We start from the raw sequence: 20,424 nt of genomic DNA, 5'->3' as shown, positions 1-20,424 counted from the left end.
GTAGGGTGAATAATCAAGGACCATATGAATTTTAGTAGGAATGTACATACTTTAGGAATCAAAGTGAGTAATGCACATGGCTTTACATGATCAATGTGCATCACTAAGCTGATTACCTCACATTGACTTTCGCAACATTAACATTTCACCCTATTCTTTCCTTTTCTTAAAAATTAGAGATTGCACTCTTTCCATTTACACACCAATCCGAAAAGTAAATATTAACCATCTCATTTGATTACATGCTTTTGATCACTAGTTTTATCTTGAATACTTGTACAAAACACATGGAAAATTGGAAGCTCAATCAAAGCACATGTGTAGCTACAATAAAAGAGGAAAAGTTATAAGTTAAGCATGAAGGTAGACAAGGAGGTTGGATAATAGTGAGGTTGTTATGGTACAACCAACTTTGGTCTTGAGGCTTGGTTTGTTGTGATGTATTGATGAAATAACTCACCAACTCACCCTGTGTACCGTAAATGATAAGATAAAGCACATGCTTTATATTACAATTTAAAGAGGGATAAAAGAGAAGCTGCTTCTAGAGGGTGAGACTGGCATATGAGACATGTGCAAGAAGGGCCATCCTTCATGGAGTAAGAGGAGGAGATAAATTGAGATGATAAGAAAATGAAAGGAGTCCGTCATGCATGTTACATAAGAGGGAAAGGTGAGGTTGACCAGATGACTTGTTGGTCAATGGTAGACAATGAACGATCATCAAGCCGCTTCCAAGTTGAGATCTGGTCGACTCCTACCCAAGCAGAAGATTGAATACTTAACATAGAGTTATTTATTTTTCCATGCAAAGCATCAGTCATGCTAAAAGTAGTTGAAGGATGCAATGATGCAACAACAACTCGGGCACGTCGAGGCCACCTAGCTCTGCCGTAAGCATGGTAGCCAGCTCCACCACTATAGCAAATCTTTACATTACCAAGAAGATCCCCACAAAAGTCATTCAAATGGTCATGTCCAACAAAGACAGCACGTACATCCCCAGCCTCCTGCATGGTAGCAAGGAACTTGGAATTCACATGTGCACATCCGATTCGCTCTTGCTTCATACCGATAATCGAGCACCTGCTCACACTACGAGTCTCGACCAAAGGAATGTGGAAATAAGCCAACGCAGGGGCCACACCAAGGTGTGCGGCTGGCCCACTCTGATACTCCTCCTATGAGACCAAAGGAAAACATGTGAGTTAGCCAAGATTCCCACAACCTAGATAATCCCAATTCAGCAAGATAATCCCAATTCAGCTAGATAATCCCAATTCAGCAAGTAGACATATCTCTACCAAATCCATACATATAGCCAAGTCTTTCTCAACTTTATGCAAAGAGACCTAATTGTGAGCTACACAATCTATTAGAAGCTAAAATATATGCAATGCAAGCATACAACTCCATCAATTTGAGGTGGCATGAAAATACTATATTTCTAATTCTATTTCATGCTATGAAATGCTATGCTGCAAGTAAGATAAGCCTGCCATGCAAACATTTTGCGTAAAATATGGAATCCCAAAGCGTTGGGATTTGAATGGATAGATCCACAAGATGCTTGCAGTTTATTGGGAGCTAATTCCCTTGGAGAAACTAAGCCTCGTAGCACTTGGAGAGTTGTCTGCCAATCTAACCTAATTTCCCTAATATGAACTGCATTCTAGCCCCTCGCCTCTCTTTTCACCCTTGGGGTGGGGGGTCCTAGAACTAAAATCCCCACTATTTAGGTGAGGAGGATGGAATGATGCCATCCATCTCATAAGCCCATCTTGTATATAGCTTGCTATATGAAAATTAACACATGCTGTAGGATCCATTCCACATGCACAAATAACGATGAATAGCTCAATGCTAGAGATTGTCTGGTGGTGCTCTGTGCTGGTTTGCTTCATGCAAGAAAATCTAGTTAGGAATCATACCTTTAAGTTAGCAGAAAGTTCCTTGAACCACCTCTTCTGGCTTTCTTGGATCCACCCATAACCCCGAATTCCCTTCACCTGAGAATAATCCCCACTGTCTAGCAAGTAAATGTTCATCACACTTTTACCCTCGGGGCCGGCCACCTCTAAGTGATAGTTGCCGAAGCCATCGATCTGGGTGCTTGAATTGCCATCAGGGTATACCTGCGAGAGCGTGTAGTCCATCTTCACAATATGTTCCATTACTTGTCGCCTGCTTAATCTGGACTCCTGATCATGATTCCCTAGTATGGCAGCCCAGGGGATTTTTGCCTCGATTGCAGGTGCGAAAGCTGAATTGAGAGACGCTACAGGATCTCGGGTGTCACGGCCGAAAATGTTGTCGCCTGTGCCGTAGAATCAAAAACCGGGAGGATTCATTGGAAAAACTATCCATATAAAACTCCAACTGACGTCTCTCTTCTATAAAGCCCTCGTACACATTCTCAAGAAAGGAAAACATCATGCACCTGAGAAGACAATCAAATCTGGGTGTTCTGCTGCGATTAGTCGCTTGACAAAGGCAGTAGTGTTGAGGTCGCTGCAGCCCTTACGCTCCCTTGGAAGTACGTTTTTGCACTTAGTGCAGGCACCATTTGCGTAGTGCATGTCGGCGATCTGGACGTCAAGGAAGAGATATGCAACGAAGGGAGGAAAGAATTTAGGAAATTTGAAAGCCCAAAGGTCTCAAAATTAGAAAAGTACCTGCAGGATCTTGAATTGGCCATCGGGTCTAAATCGTAGAATGTGGGATGGCTGCAAGGAGGTAGAGAACTGGAGGCCACAGAGGAGAAGGCAGAGGCACAACAAGAAGACGACGGACATCTCAGCAACATTAATGTGCTCTTAGAAACCTCCATGAAGCCTTGAGATCGTCTCTAGATCCGAATCTAACATTTTGGTGCGAATCTAACATTTTCTCTTTCAATCTGCCCTAAGGAGGCTATCGTAACATTTTTGCCATCTAACATTTTGGAGAATATCCTCAGATATTCATTGAATCTCTTCTTTCTGGCCTGCCCTAAGGAGGCTATAGTAACATTTTTTGCAATGGCACAGGAAGCGAAAATAATTTCTTAAAATTTTCCACGTCTTTTGCATGCCTTTGGATTCGCCTATTGTTACAATGGCCACTCGTGGAGCATACAAGTGGCACGTTTTGTCTAGGTACACCTCCTCAATGGTTTATCAATCGCCGCGTGGCATCGGCTCTTCCTTTCATGCATGGTGTGCCCATTCACCACCACTCGTGAAACATACATTTGGCGTGCTTTGGTTAGTGGCATGCCCTCAACGACCCGTCTACCACGAAGTGTTCATCACTCCTGCTTGCATGCATATTGGTGTGCCCATCCCTGTCAATTATGCGTGCATAGTGTGCCCATCTCTGTGCATGGGTTTCCCATCTCTGCTGTGGAGAACCTCTGGAATGACGAAGCCTCGACACTGATGAGATGACGCAACACCGTGCGCTGGCGGAAGAGAACGCAGAGGCATGCATGCAAAAGATGGACAGACTTCTGCATGTGTGGGCAAGGAAGGTTTGAGCGATTCAGATCTGGGCCATGCCATACCCAAAATGGGCAATCTTCCTTCCCTCTACAAAAGCATTCATGCATGTGGTTTCTCATCTTCTACTTCCCGCATGTTCCGTTGGTGCATGTTGTGCTTTGCAAAAATATGTTTTGTTGTATGGCGATCACACTTATGGCAAACTATGAAGACGAACCACGGGGTTCGGGGGATTCTATGGAGATGAGCAATGGCACTTTTGAAAGAGGTCACCATTTCTGTATTCTCCCTATTCGAACTTCAAGAATTTCCTCATTCAAACACTCAGGTTTGTCGTTTATTCTTGTATCATTACTCTTATATTTGTGTACCTTCTTCTTCTGTAATTATAGGTCTCAGGAGTATCATGGAGCCCAAAACAATATGTTTGATGATGCCCGCTCGGATCTTCGTGGTAATGTATCTCACGTTCTCTGTGAAGTTCAGTCATGTGCACTTGATCTATTGTTGCATGTAAATAGTTTTGGGATATTGTTCTTATTTTGCAGAGGAGATTAACGAATCAAAAATCGAGGACCCCAACCTTGTGCATGTACGAGAGCATGGCCTAAAGAATGTAGACTCGAGTCCTGGTTCAGGTTTGTAAACACCAACCGCAAGATGATCTTAAAATTTTTCTTGCTCTTATAACAAAAAGCTCAATGAATTTGCAAACTTTGAACTTGTACACTTTGAATTGTGGAGCCAATTCTAAGGGGGATATATGAACGAGTAGCTTTCCATGTACATCTTTTTCAATACTCCAGGCATCATTATAGACAAGTGGGATCTCTAACGAAAGGCTTCTCCATCGCTCCTTCCAAGGCTACCTTTGTTTTGTTTATGGTTGCTCCAAGGTTCTTTCGCTTGCTCCAGTTGTGCTCAGGATTGCGCCACGCTTTCTATGAGTTTGCGCCACAATTGCCCATCATTCCAAGCCTATTGGATATCTTTCACTTGCTCTCAAGCTTTTTCCCACATTTGCATCACAACTGCCCATCGCTTCAAGCATGCTGCATTTTCCAGGCTTCTTCTCCTTGCTCTAAGGCTTTCTATGCGAACTCTCAAGGCACAATGACTACGTCTTTAACAAACTAGAAGGAGACCCACACATGCTTAAAGCAATCGATGTTAGACAAAAAACTTGCAGCAAAGTAATAACAATCCCAAATGACCATAGGAAAACATGTGGCCTCCATAATGAGCTCCGCTTAAACTAGATATGATCTTTGAGATATGTTTAGGAAATCTCAACATCAATGATAGCATTGTAAATGGTGTTGATGGCATATTTAGAGGCTCTAAGACACACAAAAAAACCGCTCCTAGTATGGGTGGAATTCAGTGAGAGAAGAACACAGGCACGTGAGCTTGGTATGAGAATAATTTGTGTACAAGGACAACACCCCAACATCGCGGACACAAATAATACAAGTCATTTGAGAGTTCCAAGTTGGCAATAACCAGCTCAACACAATCACAAGAACACAATTCTCAGTCTTGGATGTAGCTACCAGGAAAATCCGTTGTTCACAAGGTCTAACCATGGAAGCCCTTGCATTTGGCCCTGCAGGGATTATATCACATGGCCTTGTCTACACTGCATTGTCATGAGTCCATGCCCCAACCAATCTTTAATTCCTCTCTCGACTAGAACCAAAAGACATAAAAGTGGACCCGATAGTCTGACAAGAAATTTCAAGGGTATGAACAAATCCCGGTTGGACACTTTAGCTAACTCTAACTCTCGTAAATTGGATCCACAGCAAGTTGCGATGGGTCATCTTCCTACAGATGCAGAGACGCGACGTGCATTTTGCATAGGAACAAAGCCGTGGTTTATTGAGCAAGAGGCAATGGGAGCGACGATCGATTGGGCTGAGGTGGCTGCTCGCATGGTATAAGTCTACTCCTACTTGTAATCTCAGTTTTTAAATTGTTTTATTCTTTAAGTTTCAATCTAATTTTTGATTTATATGGTTCACTCTTAGGGTCAAAGCTCAAGTGTCCCATCATCGGAGGCGAGCGATCACCAGGGCCAGGGATCAGATGCACGTGATGAGAATCAGGGAGAAGGCGCAGCTCATGAGGACCAAGGAACAGGCCAACAAGACAAGGACGATTCGGATTCGGATGAGTAGTCGTAGTAGTAGTGGTAGTAGCAGTTTGCATTTTCTCTGTATGTCATTTTGTATATCCGCTTGTTTGAGCAATTTTGTATCGCCCTTTCGAAAGGATAATTTTGTAACAAACAATGTTGTATATGTTCGACATGTATATGCTTTTGTTGCTTGATCATTTCATTTGAGCGATTTTGTATCACCCTTTTCGCAAGGGAAATTTTGTTATAAAAAAACTTTGTTTTATAATAACCAAAGTGATTTCACGACCAACAATGCATGGGAAGCTACATTACAGAGCCTAAACACGAGGTCTTCACAATCTCACAAAAGCAGTATATTAAATTCTAGAAGCATCCTCAATACAACCATCTTGTGTTTGCAAGAAACGCATACACAAGCACTACCAACTCTGCCACTACCAGGATTCACCCTCAATTCACCAATGTTTCTATAGCAGAAGGGTGGGACTTGCCACATTCTATAAACACAAAATGACATTGAGTCTAGCAAGAGAACCTATACATACAAGGTTGTGAGTGCTTACTTTCATTGCTATGCACAAGAACAAAACAACAAATTGCGATTCTAAACATATACAAGTCACAAAAAGCGAAGGCGCAAGCACTCATACAAGCTATACAGAGAATGTTAGACATGGTGCCAACAATGACAACAACGTCATATGTTGTAGGTGCTTTCAACATCGACTACAACACGACCACCGCAAGTCCCATGACAAACTTTCGACAACAACTCATGTCATCTTACAAAATGAGATAGTTTATTACAATAACACACGAGTCAATTATTGATCACATATGGACCAATTTAGCAAAACCAAATAAAAAACATGGCATGAACTTCACATATTGGTCAGACCATTCATTACTCTACACTACACTGAGTATAGCATAAAAGGAAAACTAACCATTCAACCACTCCTCTATCCTTTATAAGCAGGACCAATGAAGTACCTTCACCTTGTTTTCGTCATTTTCACAAAAGGCAAACCACAAATTTTTGAATTAAAAACTACTAATTATTTGATTGGCTCTTCCTTTCTTGGAAGGGTTTTGCATGCGCAATTGTGATTGGTATATATTTGTTTCACTCTTTGTTCCACTACATGCGTTCCATCGTCTGAATTAGAGGAGAATTGGGGTCTCAAAAGGGCCTGATAAAGAATGGATTAAGTGAACCCACTATGGCAACCCATGGGCTAAGGGTCCCCTAGCATTTACTCAACTAACATGGGTACCTTTATTTCGAAATTGATCAACCTTGGCCTTTAGATGGAAGCAGATGGTGGTTGGATCAAAGGCCTAGGATGCTCAAATTGGTGGGAGGCACCTTTGGTGGGCTCCAAACTGGCAAAGGTTGACAAAATAGAGGTGTAACAAAGAGGAAGAGGTCGCCATTTGTTGTGGACCATTAGATCTTGGATAGATCTAATGGTGGAGATCAAAAGATCAAATGAAGGGTTATGATTTAGGCGGATTTTGGAGGGTGGAGATGGAGGCCCTTGGATTGTAGATGAGATCAATGGCTAGGAGTAAAGATCATGGGTCTAAACCATGGGTGAGAGGTCTCCCCACCCATAAATGCTCAACGTCTCCTTCTGTACACCTCGATGTACCATTGCCCCACACAAAGAAGCACTTTCATTGGTACACCTCAAATCCCTCTCTAATCCCTTGAAATTAGGAAACACTAATTGGAGGCCCTTTTGAGACCCCAAATCTCCCCTAATGCCCGACGCTGATTTGCTTGGCAAACGTTTGTGCAAGGTAATAGATGGTAGTGTCTTCCTTTTGGATTTCTACCAACCTTACACTCTAGATTAGAACTTGTTGTTTTTTTCTACATTGATTTCAAGGGCAGTGATTTGGATGAGCGCAAGATACGGCTCTCTTGATGTATTGGTTCATTTCATTGCATGTCTTCGAGTGTGGCAAAGGTTTGTGTAGGGCAAGGGATGGCCTTTTGTTCATCACAATTTTCTGGCGACCTTAGAGATCATGGAATAGAATTCATTAATTTGGAGACGATGAGAGTTTAGGTGGTGAGTTGATTGGGCGAGTGCAAGAGATGGTTCTATTGATGTGTTGTGTTGATTTTGGAGTGAAAATTATGCTACTATGTATGGCAAGGCATGTTGGTGAAGATGTTTGTCCTATAAAGTCATGGGTTCGTAAATGCTCCGAACTGCATATTGTGCTTTTGTTCGATTCTCTCCTACGGTCACAATGGCAATGGCACTTTCTCATGAGTCCATGGACACCCAAAGCTCAAACTTCCATGACTATTCATTCCATTGTGATTTCTTCTGGAGTCATCATTCATTTTCTGTTTTTAATTTTGCTTTGGAATTTTCCACTTCCTTAATTTTTGAATTCTATTCTACTTTCTTCAGAGCTTGCCAACACTTATGCCTAAGATTTGATAAGTAGGTGGATGACACTACTTCTGGCTTGAAAGGTATGTGTTTTCCTAGGAGTTGTATGAATATAGAATTACATAATAGGAGCATAGAATTAGAAGTGTATTCAAAATGGAATGTATGACATTGATATACTAGGTGTGTGTGTTGTGTGTGAAGAAGACTTGAAGTCCATGGAAGTTTTTATCAAAGCTATGCTTATATATCAATATAAAATCTTGGCAAAATTTTATGGAGCTCATTTTTGTAGTTTCACATTTTGATACAATGTACTATATTTTTAAATATTTTATTTTGAATTTTCAAGAAAAACATGTAAATCTTGGCAAAGTTTACATTTTTTTGCACAAAAGTTTCAAATCCCAGTGAATGATTCAAACAATTATTTTTATTAGGGCATACAAACTTTCAACACTAAGATAAAACTTTTGCTTCTTAACAAAACTAACTTGAAAAAATCATCTGTGTTGAAGTCTTATTTTCTATACTCCCCCATAGGACAAAAAGTCTTTTATGAGTAATACAATATGATGTGAGTGCATACATTCGAATGAAAAAGAACAGCTGTGAGTAGAAGATTGTTTCATGCCATTGAACATATGTAACATTTCTCCCCCTCAATGGGATGAAAAAGTTTAATCTATAACTTTCGACTTAGCCAATGTCATTTGCCAGGATCACCATGCTGAATTCAATCGTCGAGGCTACTCAGATTATTTGCTATAGAAGCTCCCCTCAAGCTAAGGAGGAATCTTGACATTCACTTTGGTCTTCTCTATATCTCGTGATGAAATGTTGCATTTTCAGTTCATGTTTCAAAATCTGTTTCTCTCCAACCTTCTGGTGGCACTGATCGACCCATGGTTCTCCTTCAATACATAAGCCAAATTGCAATGCTTTAGTCCCGTGCAGATTTGTTGGTGGTGGGACATCATCTTGGTCTTCTACGTGTTCCAGATTGTCAGCATCTCAGGCTTTGTCATCCGGAACATCATTCTCAAAGTTCACATCTTGTTGACAGCTAGGGAACCTTTGGAAATTTTTTGCAAAGTTGTCGTTTGGTGAGTTGCTGATGTCACCCAAAGTATTCTGATCAAGAAGGGGTGTTTGAAAGGGTCCTTATTATTGTACTACATATTGATCACGTCGAATGTGGCACCACCAAGACCAAATTCGTGGATGCTCTTTGTTTCTTTCTCATTCTCTGGAAAATCTCCCAACGCTCTTGTGAACTCAAATCCTTGAAACTATGTGCTATGAGATACATTGAGGTTGATCATGCTCCAGTCAACATGAAATAGTTTTGAACCTTTCATTGGGGATGCCAGTCGCAAAGCATAAGACCTCTAGGACCTTGTGTCGGTGCACTGACATTACACATGATGGAGGAAACATTTCAGCAGTCATGTAAGATGAAGTTCGAACTTCATCTTGACCCTTGGACGAGGAAATTGTAAGTGCTTTAGTAAAATTGATGAGGGAATTAATCTGCATGTAGTGGAATGCCTGCCAATTCGCTCAGCTTCATTTGGTGGCTTCTCAATGACTAATTGTCGTCGAGAACTTTTGTCTACAAATTGAATGTGTGTCATGTCCTAAATTGAATAATTAAGGTTGTTTTTGCATCTGACGCAGGATCTTTGTGTTTTGAGTGAGTCATCAATTTGAAGAGTTCTTTTGCTTGGACTAGTTAGGCTCTTGAGGCACTAACGGATCGACAACTTTTTGGTTGGCTGCATAGCCATCATCCTATTCAGTGTCGGAATGATGAGGAGGGGCAGTGTTTCCTCCTGAGTGTAGTTTATCTTCTATTACATCGTTGTCTCCCTCGCTCTCATGGAGGGGCTAGTTCGAACCCATGGAGGCTCTGATACCATATATGATTATAGAGTAGGTCCATAGAATCAAATTTGTATATTCAAAATGGAACCTATTACATCGATATACTAGGTGATCGTGATGGTGGTTATGAGAGAACATGCCACTTCCCCTAACGTTATACTCCTTCCTCTTGTCGTATGCGCATGTAGTGCCAAAGTCTCCGCCATTTTCGGGTGGAGCCCTCGCCATTGCTCCTCGCTGGAAACCGTTCCATTTTTTGGGGATTGGCATGATAAGCATCTACCATGGTACCATGAAGTCCATCAAGAGGGCTCCACCATAGGGCTCCATTGCGCGTTAATAATCGAATCCGAAATTCCTGTAGTTACCAGCGTTCAACCAGCGTTGTAGGTGAGGACATGACGGATGATGGATTCTGGCTGGCCATGTTGATGTGATTCTAAGTTTACGGTTCGTTGCCTTCATCTCTGTCGTTGATGCTTGTTGCTCATTCAAGAAGCAATTGGAAGGAGCAATTGCCGTTTCCTACAGACTTGCTGCTGTGTGGAGGAGTTTCTACGAACGTGCATGTTGGATTTGTGCAATGATGACGTTAGGATTGGAATTGTGAGTTCCCACGTCGATGTCCATCCATGCCTCCTTTTCGCGACCTTTGGAGGTATTTTTTTGACCTTTGGAATTGTGCAAATGATGAACCACGTGCAGGTCGAACAATTGTATGTGACCATTGTTACGTTCTCGCTTTAAAATCCATTCGTGTCCCATCGGTCAAAGAATCCTCCAATTCGTATGGAGAAGCAGGCCGTTTCAGCCTAAGGGAAGGTCCCCGAATCACCTACACGTTCCGTAGGCCATCACTGCAACAGGGGCATACGTCGCCGAACAAAAAATTGACAATTTCCTGGTATTAATACGTTACGGTCATAGTGAACTTATTGTATTTGATTTTAGCTGATCAGATGATAGTAGACGCTCTTCGTATAGGCGATACATCTATCGTTACGAAGGATTTGACCAACGGCTACGAGTTGATGTGGAAACAAAAGTTAAACCCCCGAATCACCTTCACGTTATTGCAGGTACGCGAAATTTTTCGGGTCATCCAGGACCTTATGCACGTTGGAGTAATAGCCAAGTGTTGGAGCATAATAGCTGAGTGTTGGAGTAATAGTTGAATGTTGGAGCATAATAGCTGAGTGTCGGAGCTGAAGGTTTCGTAAGACTCCTAAAGACCATAGGACATTGCGAACATAAACATGCTGAATGTGCGTAGGAAGAGACAGTCTGGAAGGTAAGTGAAATTCTCTGGCAACTCTTAGTCTTTTTCTTGTGTCGTTTACGCTTATGTAAGTCTGTTGAAGCTAGGTATTTGGAAATATGAGTTCAAACTCTTGAATTCAATGTTTCAATCCTATTCACTGTTACGGGTTGTTGTGAATAATACTAGAGAAAGGACGAAATTTCTTCAATATATACTCTCTTACTGCTTGGGCATGGACGGGTTCTAGAAGACACTCTGTATGTCGTAGTATATGCTCTCTACGTTAACAGTGTGACTGCCAAGACATGATACCTCGAAGACTCTATGCATAGACTCTCTTCTTATAGCCTTCCGATCCCTTGAGTAGTCTTTATTGAAGCCTGAGTTTTCTACACTGTAAATATCTTAGCTAAGGTATAAGCTAGTATCATTTTTTGTTCTTGCTGACGAAAATAGTGATTAGCCATGGGTACAAATTTGAATGTAACATTGTGATGTAGCTCATGTAGAGGGATGTATGAAGGTTGTAATGGAGGCTGATCTTTATGATTATGGTATGTAGCTTTGTAGGGCATCCCAATACGTATTTTTCCTCTCACAATCTCGCATATGTCTCTCCCGGTACTTGTCATTGAGGGTGTGGAAAAGGAAGAAGCTTTAGTCTCTTCCTTGCACAAAGCAAAAGCAAGTCCTATGGACATGGACCAATGCTTGGTCCATCATCAAGTATGCGTATATACACTCTTTACATAATCTAAAGAGATAGAATGGTTGTATCTATTGCTTTTTCTTGTGTTGGTTGGTGTACCTTTGCAGGTTTGCCTATGAGCAACATGGTTGTTCATGCAAATTGCGATTCTTATCGCAGTCATTTTTTTGAGATGCTTCTCTTACTTTTTATAACATTTGTACAAAGAATCCATTTATGTAAAAAAAAATTACAGTGTGCGTAGGTGAATAGGAATGTGGAATATTTAAAACAAGAGAGTGTGTAGACATGGATGCTTCAATAAGTTTCATCATTTTGTACTTTCAATAAATGACAACACCATGCTATGGTATGAATTCCCACATTTCTTTTTAGATTACCAAATTTTTGAAATCCATTCTTTAGGTGGACTCCCACTTTCTTTTATGCATTCTCATGTTGAACAAGTCTATTTTATGATTTGAATATATATCTTTGTCATTGCGACCTAACAAAACTATCTAGTCCTTTCTTCATCAGCTGTTGTCATGCTATAAAAGCAATGTCGAACATCCCCCCCTTGGGCCATTCGATGCATCTGCTTTAAAGTGGTTTCCATTGTTCAATAAGCACTCTTGCTACTACACTCACAGGTGCGCACACATTCCATGGAATTGTGTCTTCGATTTCCTTTACAGAGAGGGTGCAAATCCTTCATTTCCAACCACTTGGCGTCAGATGTCTAGTCACTCAAGAAAGCCTAGATCCATAGCATATGTGTCTGAACAAAGTTGGTTGTTGAAGACCACGTACGTAACCTACATGCATTGTGCTAAATTATAAGAACAAGGATGGTGGAGCAAGGAAAGACGATGTGGGAGGTGATGGTGGAGCAAGGAAAGACGATGTGGGAGGTGGCGACAATCGGAGAGGATGAGTGACTAGTGAGGAGTACATAGGAGTCCTATCAAAGGTCATAGTGGCCTAAACTGGAGTGCTATCAAAGATGGCAAGAAAAATTGGAGTGGAGACAAAAACTGGTGGAGTCTGATCATAAAGGGGAGCTGACAACCCGACAGAAAGTGCCATAAGACTTGACAAATGAAATGGTGTAGAGGAGGCAACATCCCAAAACCCAGGGGTGGTACACCTAGAGTACTTATGCAATGAAACAAGAGTCTACTAGACATGGGGTGAAGCAAGATATGGGGGAGTATAGGCACATGAAAGAAGGGTCTGGTGGACATGGGGCAAGATAGGACATGGGGGAGTACAAGAATGTAGAAGGGTCTGCTGGACATCGGTTGACTCAATGCATGAGAGAGTATGAGCGTTTGTAGGGACACAATTAGTATGGGTAGCAGATGGGGGGGTGTGATTATGTCTGTGCACCGGAGTGTGCAAATGTCTTTGCATGCCCGTTTGAACACAATGCTTGATCATTTGAATGAGCACATCATCTAGTGACATGTCTACAAAATAAACAACAAAAGTATGAAGTCAATGCATATGAGTTCCATGTTACAAATACGATTAATGATGACCAAAGAATGATTGATACAAACATACCCTCCATATCATGTGTAGTAGAGGTGGGTGGAAATCCCAATGCTTCATCGAGGCCTTGTAACATTCTCGAGGTATACGAAGCCGTAGCATCGTCAATGTTGTCGCTAGATATTTGTCGAAGAGAAGCAGCATATGCTCGAGGAAGTACAGTGCAAGTGCTCACTCCCATGCCTATAAGTGGGTGGGCAAGCATGGAAGTAGTAGTCACACAGATGGTGGTGATGGTGTAGTGAGGTCCACATCCATAGAAATGTGTCCTAGTTTGTTGAAAAAGTCATTAGTTCGAAGCACTTTGGGGATATGTTTCTCAAATAACTAAATCCTAAAACACACACACATATAAGATGTGTCAAAGGAGATGATATACTCGGTGCTTGTACATTTGGCCTTTCAAATGGTGGCTTGGCTCATTTCGATGGAAGAGGGGGCATGCCGCCATGGGTATGTTGTCGATGGTTACTAAGCCGCCATTTTGTGGTGTACGTATGTCGAATGCCAAGGTATCACCAACATGTATCTATGATACATGTGTATCGACAATTATCTGGCATGGATTCTATGATTTTGTACTACCAACAAGTAGAATGTCACATGAGTGAAAAACTCAACTGTAATATTTCAACATAGCTAATAATATGTGGATAGGTTTGTGCAATTTGTTTGGGCCTCTAAGTTTTGTAGACATGTCATGCTCCTATGATTTATAGCATGAATTAAAATAAGTACAATAGTGGGGTGCAACACTCTTCCATAAGTAACATAAGCAAGAAAAAATGCAATACGTAAGCAAATACATTTTATAAGTTCAAAAACAAAAATAATAAGTACATGTGAAGACGTACATGCCTTCTTTGTATGTTCCAATATAGGGAACAAAGATGCATGCAGTCGAGGCCTATGTTCATGCTCGAAATCATCATTGGAGGATCCACTAAGCACATCAACCTCAAAATGAATGTTGACACTTGGCTCCCTGCAATAAGAAGAAATTCTTATTCACATATGAAATGCATTTACAATGGAAAGAATGCACAATTTCAATGCAAAACATGGGTTAAGGTCTTCAATTGACAGATCTTCGGAGACATGTTTCCAATGAGGAGGAGGAGCCGTTGAAAGCACAACTTGTGCAACAACTTGTGCAGAATCAAAGCTAATATAAGTTTAGCAAATCCATAAAAAGAAAATGTGGGGGCTTTACTCATCCACTACTCCAATCACACATCCATCTTTCCATCAACTCTGGGTAGCATTTTAATTTATTGCAGCTCTCTTGGAGAAAAAGTACAGAGAGAGTCCCAAATCACTCGCTAGTTACCATTGAATCTATGTGTAATGCAAGAGAAAGTGGAACCTTAAAATTTCCAGCACTCTCTTTATACAAGGCGTATTTGAAGAGCCTACATGTCTTGGCAAGTTCATAACTTTGCATCATAAAGAGAAAGGTGTAAAACTATTTTTAACACTAGTTTGGTAGAAGGACATATAAAAATGTCCTAGGACACTGTTATGTCATGTTAACTTAGCAACTTTCTAGAATTATTCAAGAGCATTGATAAGGTATTTCGAGGTTTTGATTATTTTCCATAATAGATTATGTGCTGAAGAAAACTTGGAATTTTTTTGGATTGGAACTTGCACCTATTACTTTGTTCTACCTAAAGTTTTAAGGTCAACCTAACACCGAGATTTCAAGCTATTTTCTCTAGTTTTAGATAAAATGGCCATATTTCTTACTTAGAATGAGTTTTCTTAGAGTTTGTAAGTCCTAGAGTCTAAAGATAACTATAACACATATGTTTATAGTAGCCTTGGAGCTAGATAATCATATTCATTATGACCTATGGCCTTAAATGTAATTTTAGTGAATGTTGATGGTGGCAAGGCAAAAATTGATCTTTTACAAATTCTTTGACATGTCTAACAAGTTCCAAACTCAACCATAATTCTTATATGTCTTCAATAGGATATTATGGAGTAGCGTGAGTTTTTAGGGGACCTAATGTCATGTAGAACACCAAATTCAAATCGTATATTCATTGTTCCTTATGCTGTAATTCATGCTAAATTCAAGATACAAGGGTTAAACGATATCATAAGAGCCTTCATACGTTTAAATTATACTTACAAAGTGCCTCTAATCATGAATGAGATACTAATTTAAAAAAGTTATATGCAAAAAACACTTATATACGTGATAATTCTAAACTATAAAGGTGTGATTTAATGCGAAACCTGTTTTGGTAGTTGATATTAGGAGCACTTAATCTCTTTTAGTTTTAGCCTTTATTGTGATGTGGTGACTTTCCCTTATGATATTATATTATTATAGTTACAATATGATGCTTTGTGCCTATTATGTCCAGTATTTAAAGATGTTTATTTATGAAATGTGATTGATAATGCAACCTGCTAGGCTAACCACTCTTGTTAATTGATAAATTTTTTAAACAAATTTTTGTCACTCTTAGGTGTTTGATATACTTATAAACACTTTGTAAAAAATGCTAGCTCCTTGAAATCAATTTTATTTTCAGGCATGCTAGATAAAGTTTCAAATCTAAGTATTGTCTGGGTGAAAGACTGTGTTACCATACATTGGTGAGCATTTTGTAATCACATGTAATAGTTTTTTGTGCTCCTTATATTTGTAGATAATAGCCTAAGAGTCTACCTTAAGCTCAAGAGAGGAAATCACCAAAAAACACATCTACAACAAGTTATGATTTTTTTGCCAAAACCTCAAAAGGACACTTTTATGTCCTACCAAACTAGTGTTAAAGTATTTTAAGAGTGGCTATGGAGTAGTATTGAAGGACTGGGCAACCATTACTATGCTTTCAACATTTCTTCTAGAGCCACCCCTCATGTTATCGGATCTGCAACGTACGTGAATTTGTTACATTCGACTGGAGCCGGCCCAGCAGCTATCAAAAACGAGCTGATGACAACAGGTAATGTGTTGACCCTTGCTGCCCGCTATTTGTTGCCTTCTTGTATCGAGCTCGGTATTTGATGTTTGTACCTAAATAGAAATTATGCAGAAATTACATGTTTCTACCTCTTGATTCTCGAATCTCTACAAAAGGTCTCGCTCAATATGAACCTAATACCCTCTGTTGTGGATGACATCGGTGCAAACAGAAATCCTATTTGATAAGACAAACACATTGAAGAAGGATCTAGAGTTCAGCTATGGTGTAGGAGAGATCAACCCCATAAAAGCGAAAGATCTACGACCTAACTACACGAAGTACCCATGCGCAAGGCGAGCACTTTGTAAAAGACAAAAATGTTCAATTCTTCCACGGCACAAGATGCAACCATCGCAGGATTCATGTGCTAGTGCAAGATTTGTGTCTGGACGAGCATTATTTTGATACTTTTCTCCATTTTAGGAGCTAGCTCAATCACGAAAAGGTTTACAAGGGTTGCTGGAGAGTTGTTCGCAAAACGTTAATCGCCTTTTTGTTCATACAACAGGCTATAAAGGTTTGCACTAAATAAAACCTAGTTTACGCTTGGCTATGCAACATTTTTACAAGGCCTCTACAAATACATCATGCCCTCTTGCACATATGATGAGTGTTGGAGACGATTTGAAATGCACCTGCTGCTTCCTAGGACCTCGGGAAGGTGGAACCAGAGCTTTCTTTTCTCCTCAGAGAACTTGTCTACAAACACCTCCAGGCTGCCTATGATCAATCCGAAGTATGGAATGCCTGCAACACCCATCACGCGTTGTAATACCCATCAAGCATGAGAACTTCATCTCTTATTGGTGAAAAGCCACATTCCTATGATCTCCAACGTTAATCGCCTTACCTAATACATTCGGATCTCCTGGAGACTCCTGGCGCAAGTGCTTGACATGGGCTGAAGCAAGGTTTGTCTCTGTTCAAATTCGAAAAGCTCGAAAGACCTGCCAACGTCTGGATAGCTTGAGCCTACAACAACGCAGCTGGACCCTACAGATGATGCAATACATCGCATCTTGTATGGCCATGACATGGAGTCGTCGAAGGTCGCGTCGCCGGAGAGGAGCAGCAGAGACTAACCTTAGGCCGGCACTTCACATCATGGTGTGTGTTATGTAAGAAGAATCTTATTTCCTATAATGAAGATTCCAAAGTTCTCGAATTGACAAGATTGAAATTCATGTGTGGTTTCTCACAGGTACTTTTTCCATGCCTGCGCATTCTTATCATGGGTAGTGGAGGTACTTGCTCACGATCAGTCTCCAAGTTAGGGCAATGTCTTTGGTAGTTATGTTTTTGTGAGCTTCGAATTTGTTTGGGGGCATACACGCTAGCAGGGAATAAGAACTGTTGCAGAGTTCACCTATATGCAAGAGCTCAAAGAGCGCTACCAAGGAAGCCTATGCAAAAGGTGATGTGTGTTATAGTTGCTCGAACTATTTCACACTGAGCTTTGTGCTAGGAATTTTTGACTTCTAGGCAGGATTTTTCTATTCCAACCATAGGTCGAGTATGTTTTGTTGATTATTTCTTGGATTAGTTCGGGACACATGTAATGGAATTGTACTTGCAGTAGTTCTCTACCTGTGTACTTTTGCTTGCGTTATTTTGTGGTGTAGTTGTAGTTATGATTTTATGTTGAATGCACCCTTACATTTGTTTCTAGATTTGAGGAGACACAGAACGTCTAGACTATGTTCTACCTCTTCAATTCATTTTGGTGATGAACGTAGCCATCGAATCATTGCATAATCTTATGTGTAATTGAAAAGTTTGGGTGTGTTTGATTGAAGGTCAACCTTTAAAAATGTACTCAATATTCTACAGTTGTGATGTTGTTTACACTTTAGGAATCTAAATAGCAAAGGATTACTATTCCAAAACAAATTATAGTCACCATAGCTCATATTCTTGACTTATTTTGATCAGATTTTAATGAAATGCAGACTTTTGATTTCTTGCCTCTGTTGATGATGATGTGAGTTGGGGAAGTTCCTGTTCCACCATCGAATTGGGCTGTTTTTTTTGCTGGCCATAGCTAGGATTATTCTCTAGCGGCTCAAAAACCGTAACTGTGGTTGATTGATTGATCTCCGACCACCATAGTCCATACTACATGTAATAGCTATGTTTTGGTTGTTATAGTGCTTGCATTATTCTTGAGTGGTTCATATACCACTGACTATGTGTTCGACTGATTTGATCTCTTTCACCATAGCTCACACACTAGCAGGGTTCCATTGCTAATAGCTGATTTATTTATGAATCTCTATTCACCATAGCTCAAACTCTATCACAGCTAGGTTTTGATTGTTGCTGTGCTTATCTCCTGATACCCAACCCTCGATTAGAGTAGCAAAATGTGTGTGTTAGTGAGAAATTATTACAACTGTAATTGTTTGAGAATATAATTATTTGTCATTTCAACCTTTTTTCTTTTACTTTTGCATCACAATATTTCTCAAATTAGGTATGACATGCATTTGAGAAAGTCTTATGACTGTAGTTGTTTGAGAGTTTAATTCTCTGTCATTTCAACCTTTTGCCTTTTACTTTCGCATCACAATATTTCTCATATTATGCATGACATGAATTTAAATAAAGTGCTCCATAGTCTTTCTAATTAGTTCCCCACGACTATGTATTTCCTGACATGATATCCTTTGCAATATTTCAGCATGCAAACAATCCATAATTAGGAATGAATGTGGAGATGACACAATCTCTTTCGGAGCACTAAATGACATCCCAAATGTTGAACCCCCTTTGCAAGACTCTTATCACAATCGAACAGCTATAGTTCCCACAGTTTGCTGATGGGAACCCGCTACCCATACTGCACATAGGGAATCTTTGCAAATATGTTCGATACCGCTTTGCCTTTGAGGGAAGGCTGCTCATAAAATATGGCATGTACAAGCCTAGGGGTGTTCACTAATTGTTAGAATTGCCAAACAATTACATTAGTTGTCCCACACACTTATGCCCAACAATTTAGGGAGAGGTTGATTCTTGAGTCTTTCTATCAGATCAAGGGGGCATCTGTTGTCCCTAAGGCAACAAGTGGCAAAGGATTTGAACATGCAACTATTCTCTTCATGTGAATGTAATGATGCCAATTGTGAGAGGGGAGCCCTTCTATGGAACCATAACCCTTTTCCATGAGACCTCAATAGCTTCCTATTTTCCTTGGGCTTCATCGATCATAGACTTGCAATAGTTATAAAGGTACTGGCACATATTAACTAGATTTGTGAAAAATTTTGCCATCAAATCTCCAAAAAAGAAGAGCTTGAATCCCTTATTTGCATCTAATAGAGAGCGTCAATTGTTAAAATGCAGGGTAGAGCTAATAATATGAAAAAAAGTAGACACAAATCTAAGGAGGATGCACATCTCTATTTCTTACTCACATTGTGTTAATCAAGCTTTGGTTATTCTTTGCTAGCACATGAATTTCTTCTCAACTATTGGACCACATGGTTTTTTTCCTAACCACAACCACGAAGTGGCTTTTGCCTGGCAAAAGCCACTTCTTGGATGTGGCCCACCAAACTTCAAATTGCCATAACTTTCAATTTATACATTGAAAGTAGGTCATCTAGCATATCAAATCAATTAAAAAAACACAAGGAGTCTATTGATGCTATTGGATGAGGCAAATTTTCTTTTCTAGCCAAAGACAAGAACAAGATTTCAACAGGAAAAAGCCAATTCCAAGGTGTGGCCACAAGCAAAAAAGTTTCCTCAAAGGTAATTTTTTAAGCCTGGGCCAGAGCCAAGACATCTCTTTCTCTTGGTGAAAGCCACTTCCTAGCTGTGGCCAAGCAAAAACATTTGCCTTAGATTCAAATTATTTTGAATTATATGTTCTATCACTATCTTGCAAAATTACTTCTTTTGTACCTCTTTCCATAATTGAAACACCCCTTTGTATGTAAATATTCACTTTTCAAGGTAAAAATCCCTTATGTATGTATATTTTATGTAACTCCATGACAT

General features: G+C 40.1%; 1 protein-coding gene across 1 annotated transcript; it reads right to left on the bottom strand.

Annotated features, from left to right (window-relative positions):
- Window positions 1-331: 331 nt before the first annotated feature.
- LOC147899296 (putative inactive purple acid phosphatase 29) lies at window positions 332-2,834 on the bottom strand. Its single transcript, XM_087378012.1, has 4 exons — window positions 2,676-2,834; window positions 2,441-2,588; window positions 1,932-2,317; window positions 332-1,181 (listed from the first exon to the last, which is right to left on the bottom strand). Exons 1-4 carry the CDS (start codon window positions 2,793-2,795, stop codon window positions 657-659), a joined length of 1,179 nt encoding a protein of 392 aa, XP_087234138.1. The 5' UTR covers window positions 2,796-2,834; the 3' UTR covers window positions 332-656.
- Between the last annotated feature and the right edge of the window lie 17,590 nt (window positions 2,835-20,424).

Source organism: Dipteris shenzhenensis, chromosome 8 (assembly GCF_047967505.1).
Source record: "Dipteris shenzhenensis isolate YYH24624 ecotype China chromosome 8, Dip_SZ_1.0, whole genome shotgun sequence".
NCBI lineage: Eukaryota > Viridiplantae > Streptophyta > Polypodiopsida > Gleicheniales > Dipteridaceae > Dipteris > Dipteris shenzhenensis.
The sequence above is the reverse complement of the archived record's forward strand: the minus strand, read 5'-3'. Positions and strand labels throughout refer to the sequence as shown.

What these genes read in the sequence shown, in the direction of transcription:
- LOC147899296 (XM_087378012.1), bottom strand. Translation starts at nt 2,795, where the DNA reads ATGTCCGTCGTCTTCTTGTTGTGCCTCTGCCTTCTCCTCTGTGGCCTC. An exon ending in AGATTTGATTGTCTTCTCAG is followed by an intron (nt 2,318 to 2,440) that starts GTGCATGATGTT and finishes TCTACGGCACAG; the next exon opens with GCGACAACATTTTCGGCCGT. An exon ending in AACTTTCTGCTAACTTAAAG is followed by an intron (nt 1,182 to 1,931) that starts GTATGATTCCTA and finishes TTGGTCTCATAG; the next exon opens with GAGGAGTATCAGAGTGGGCC.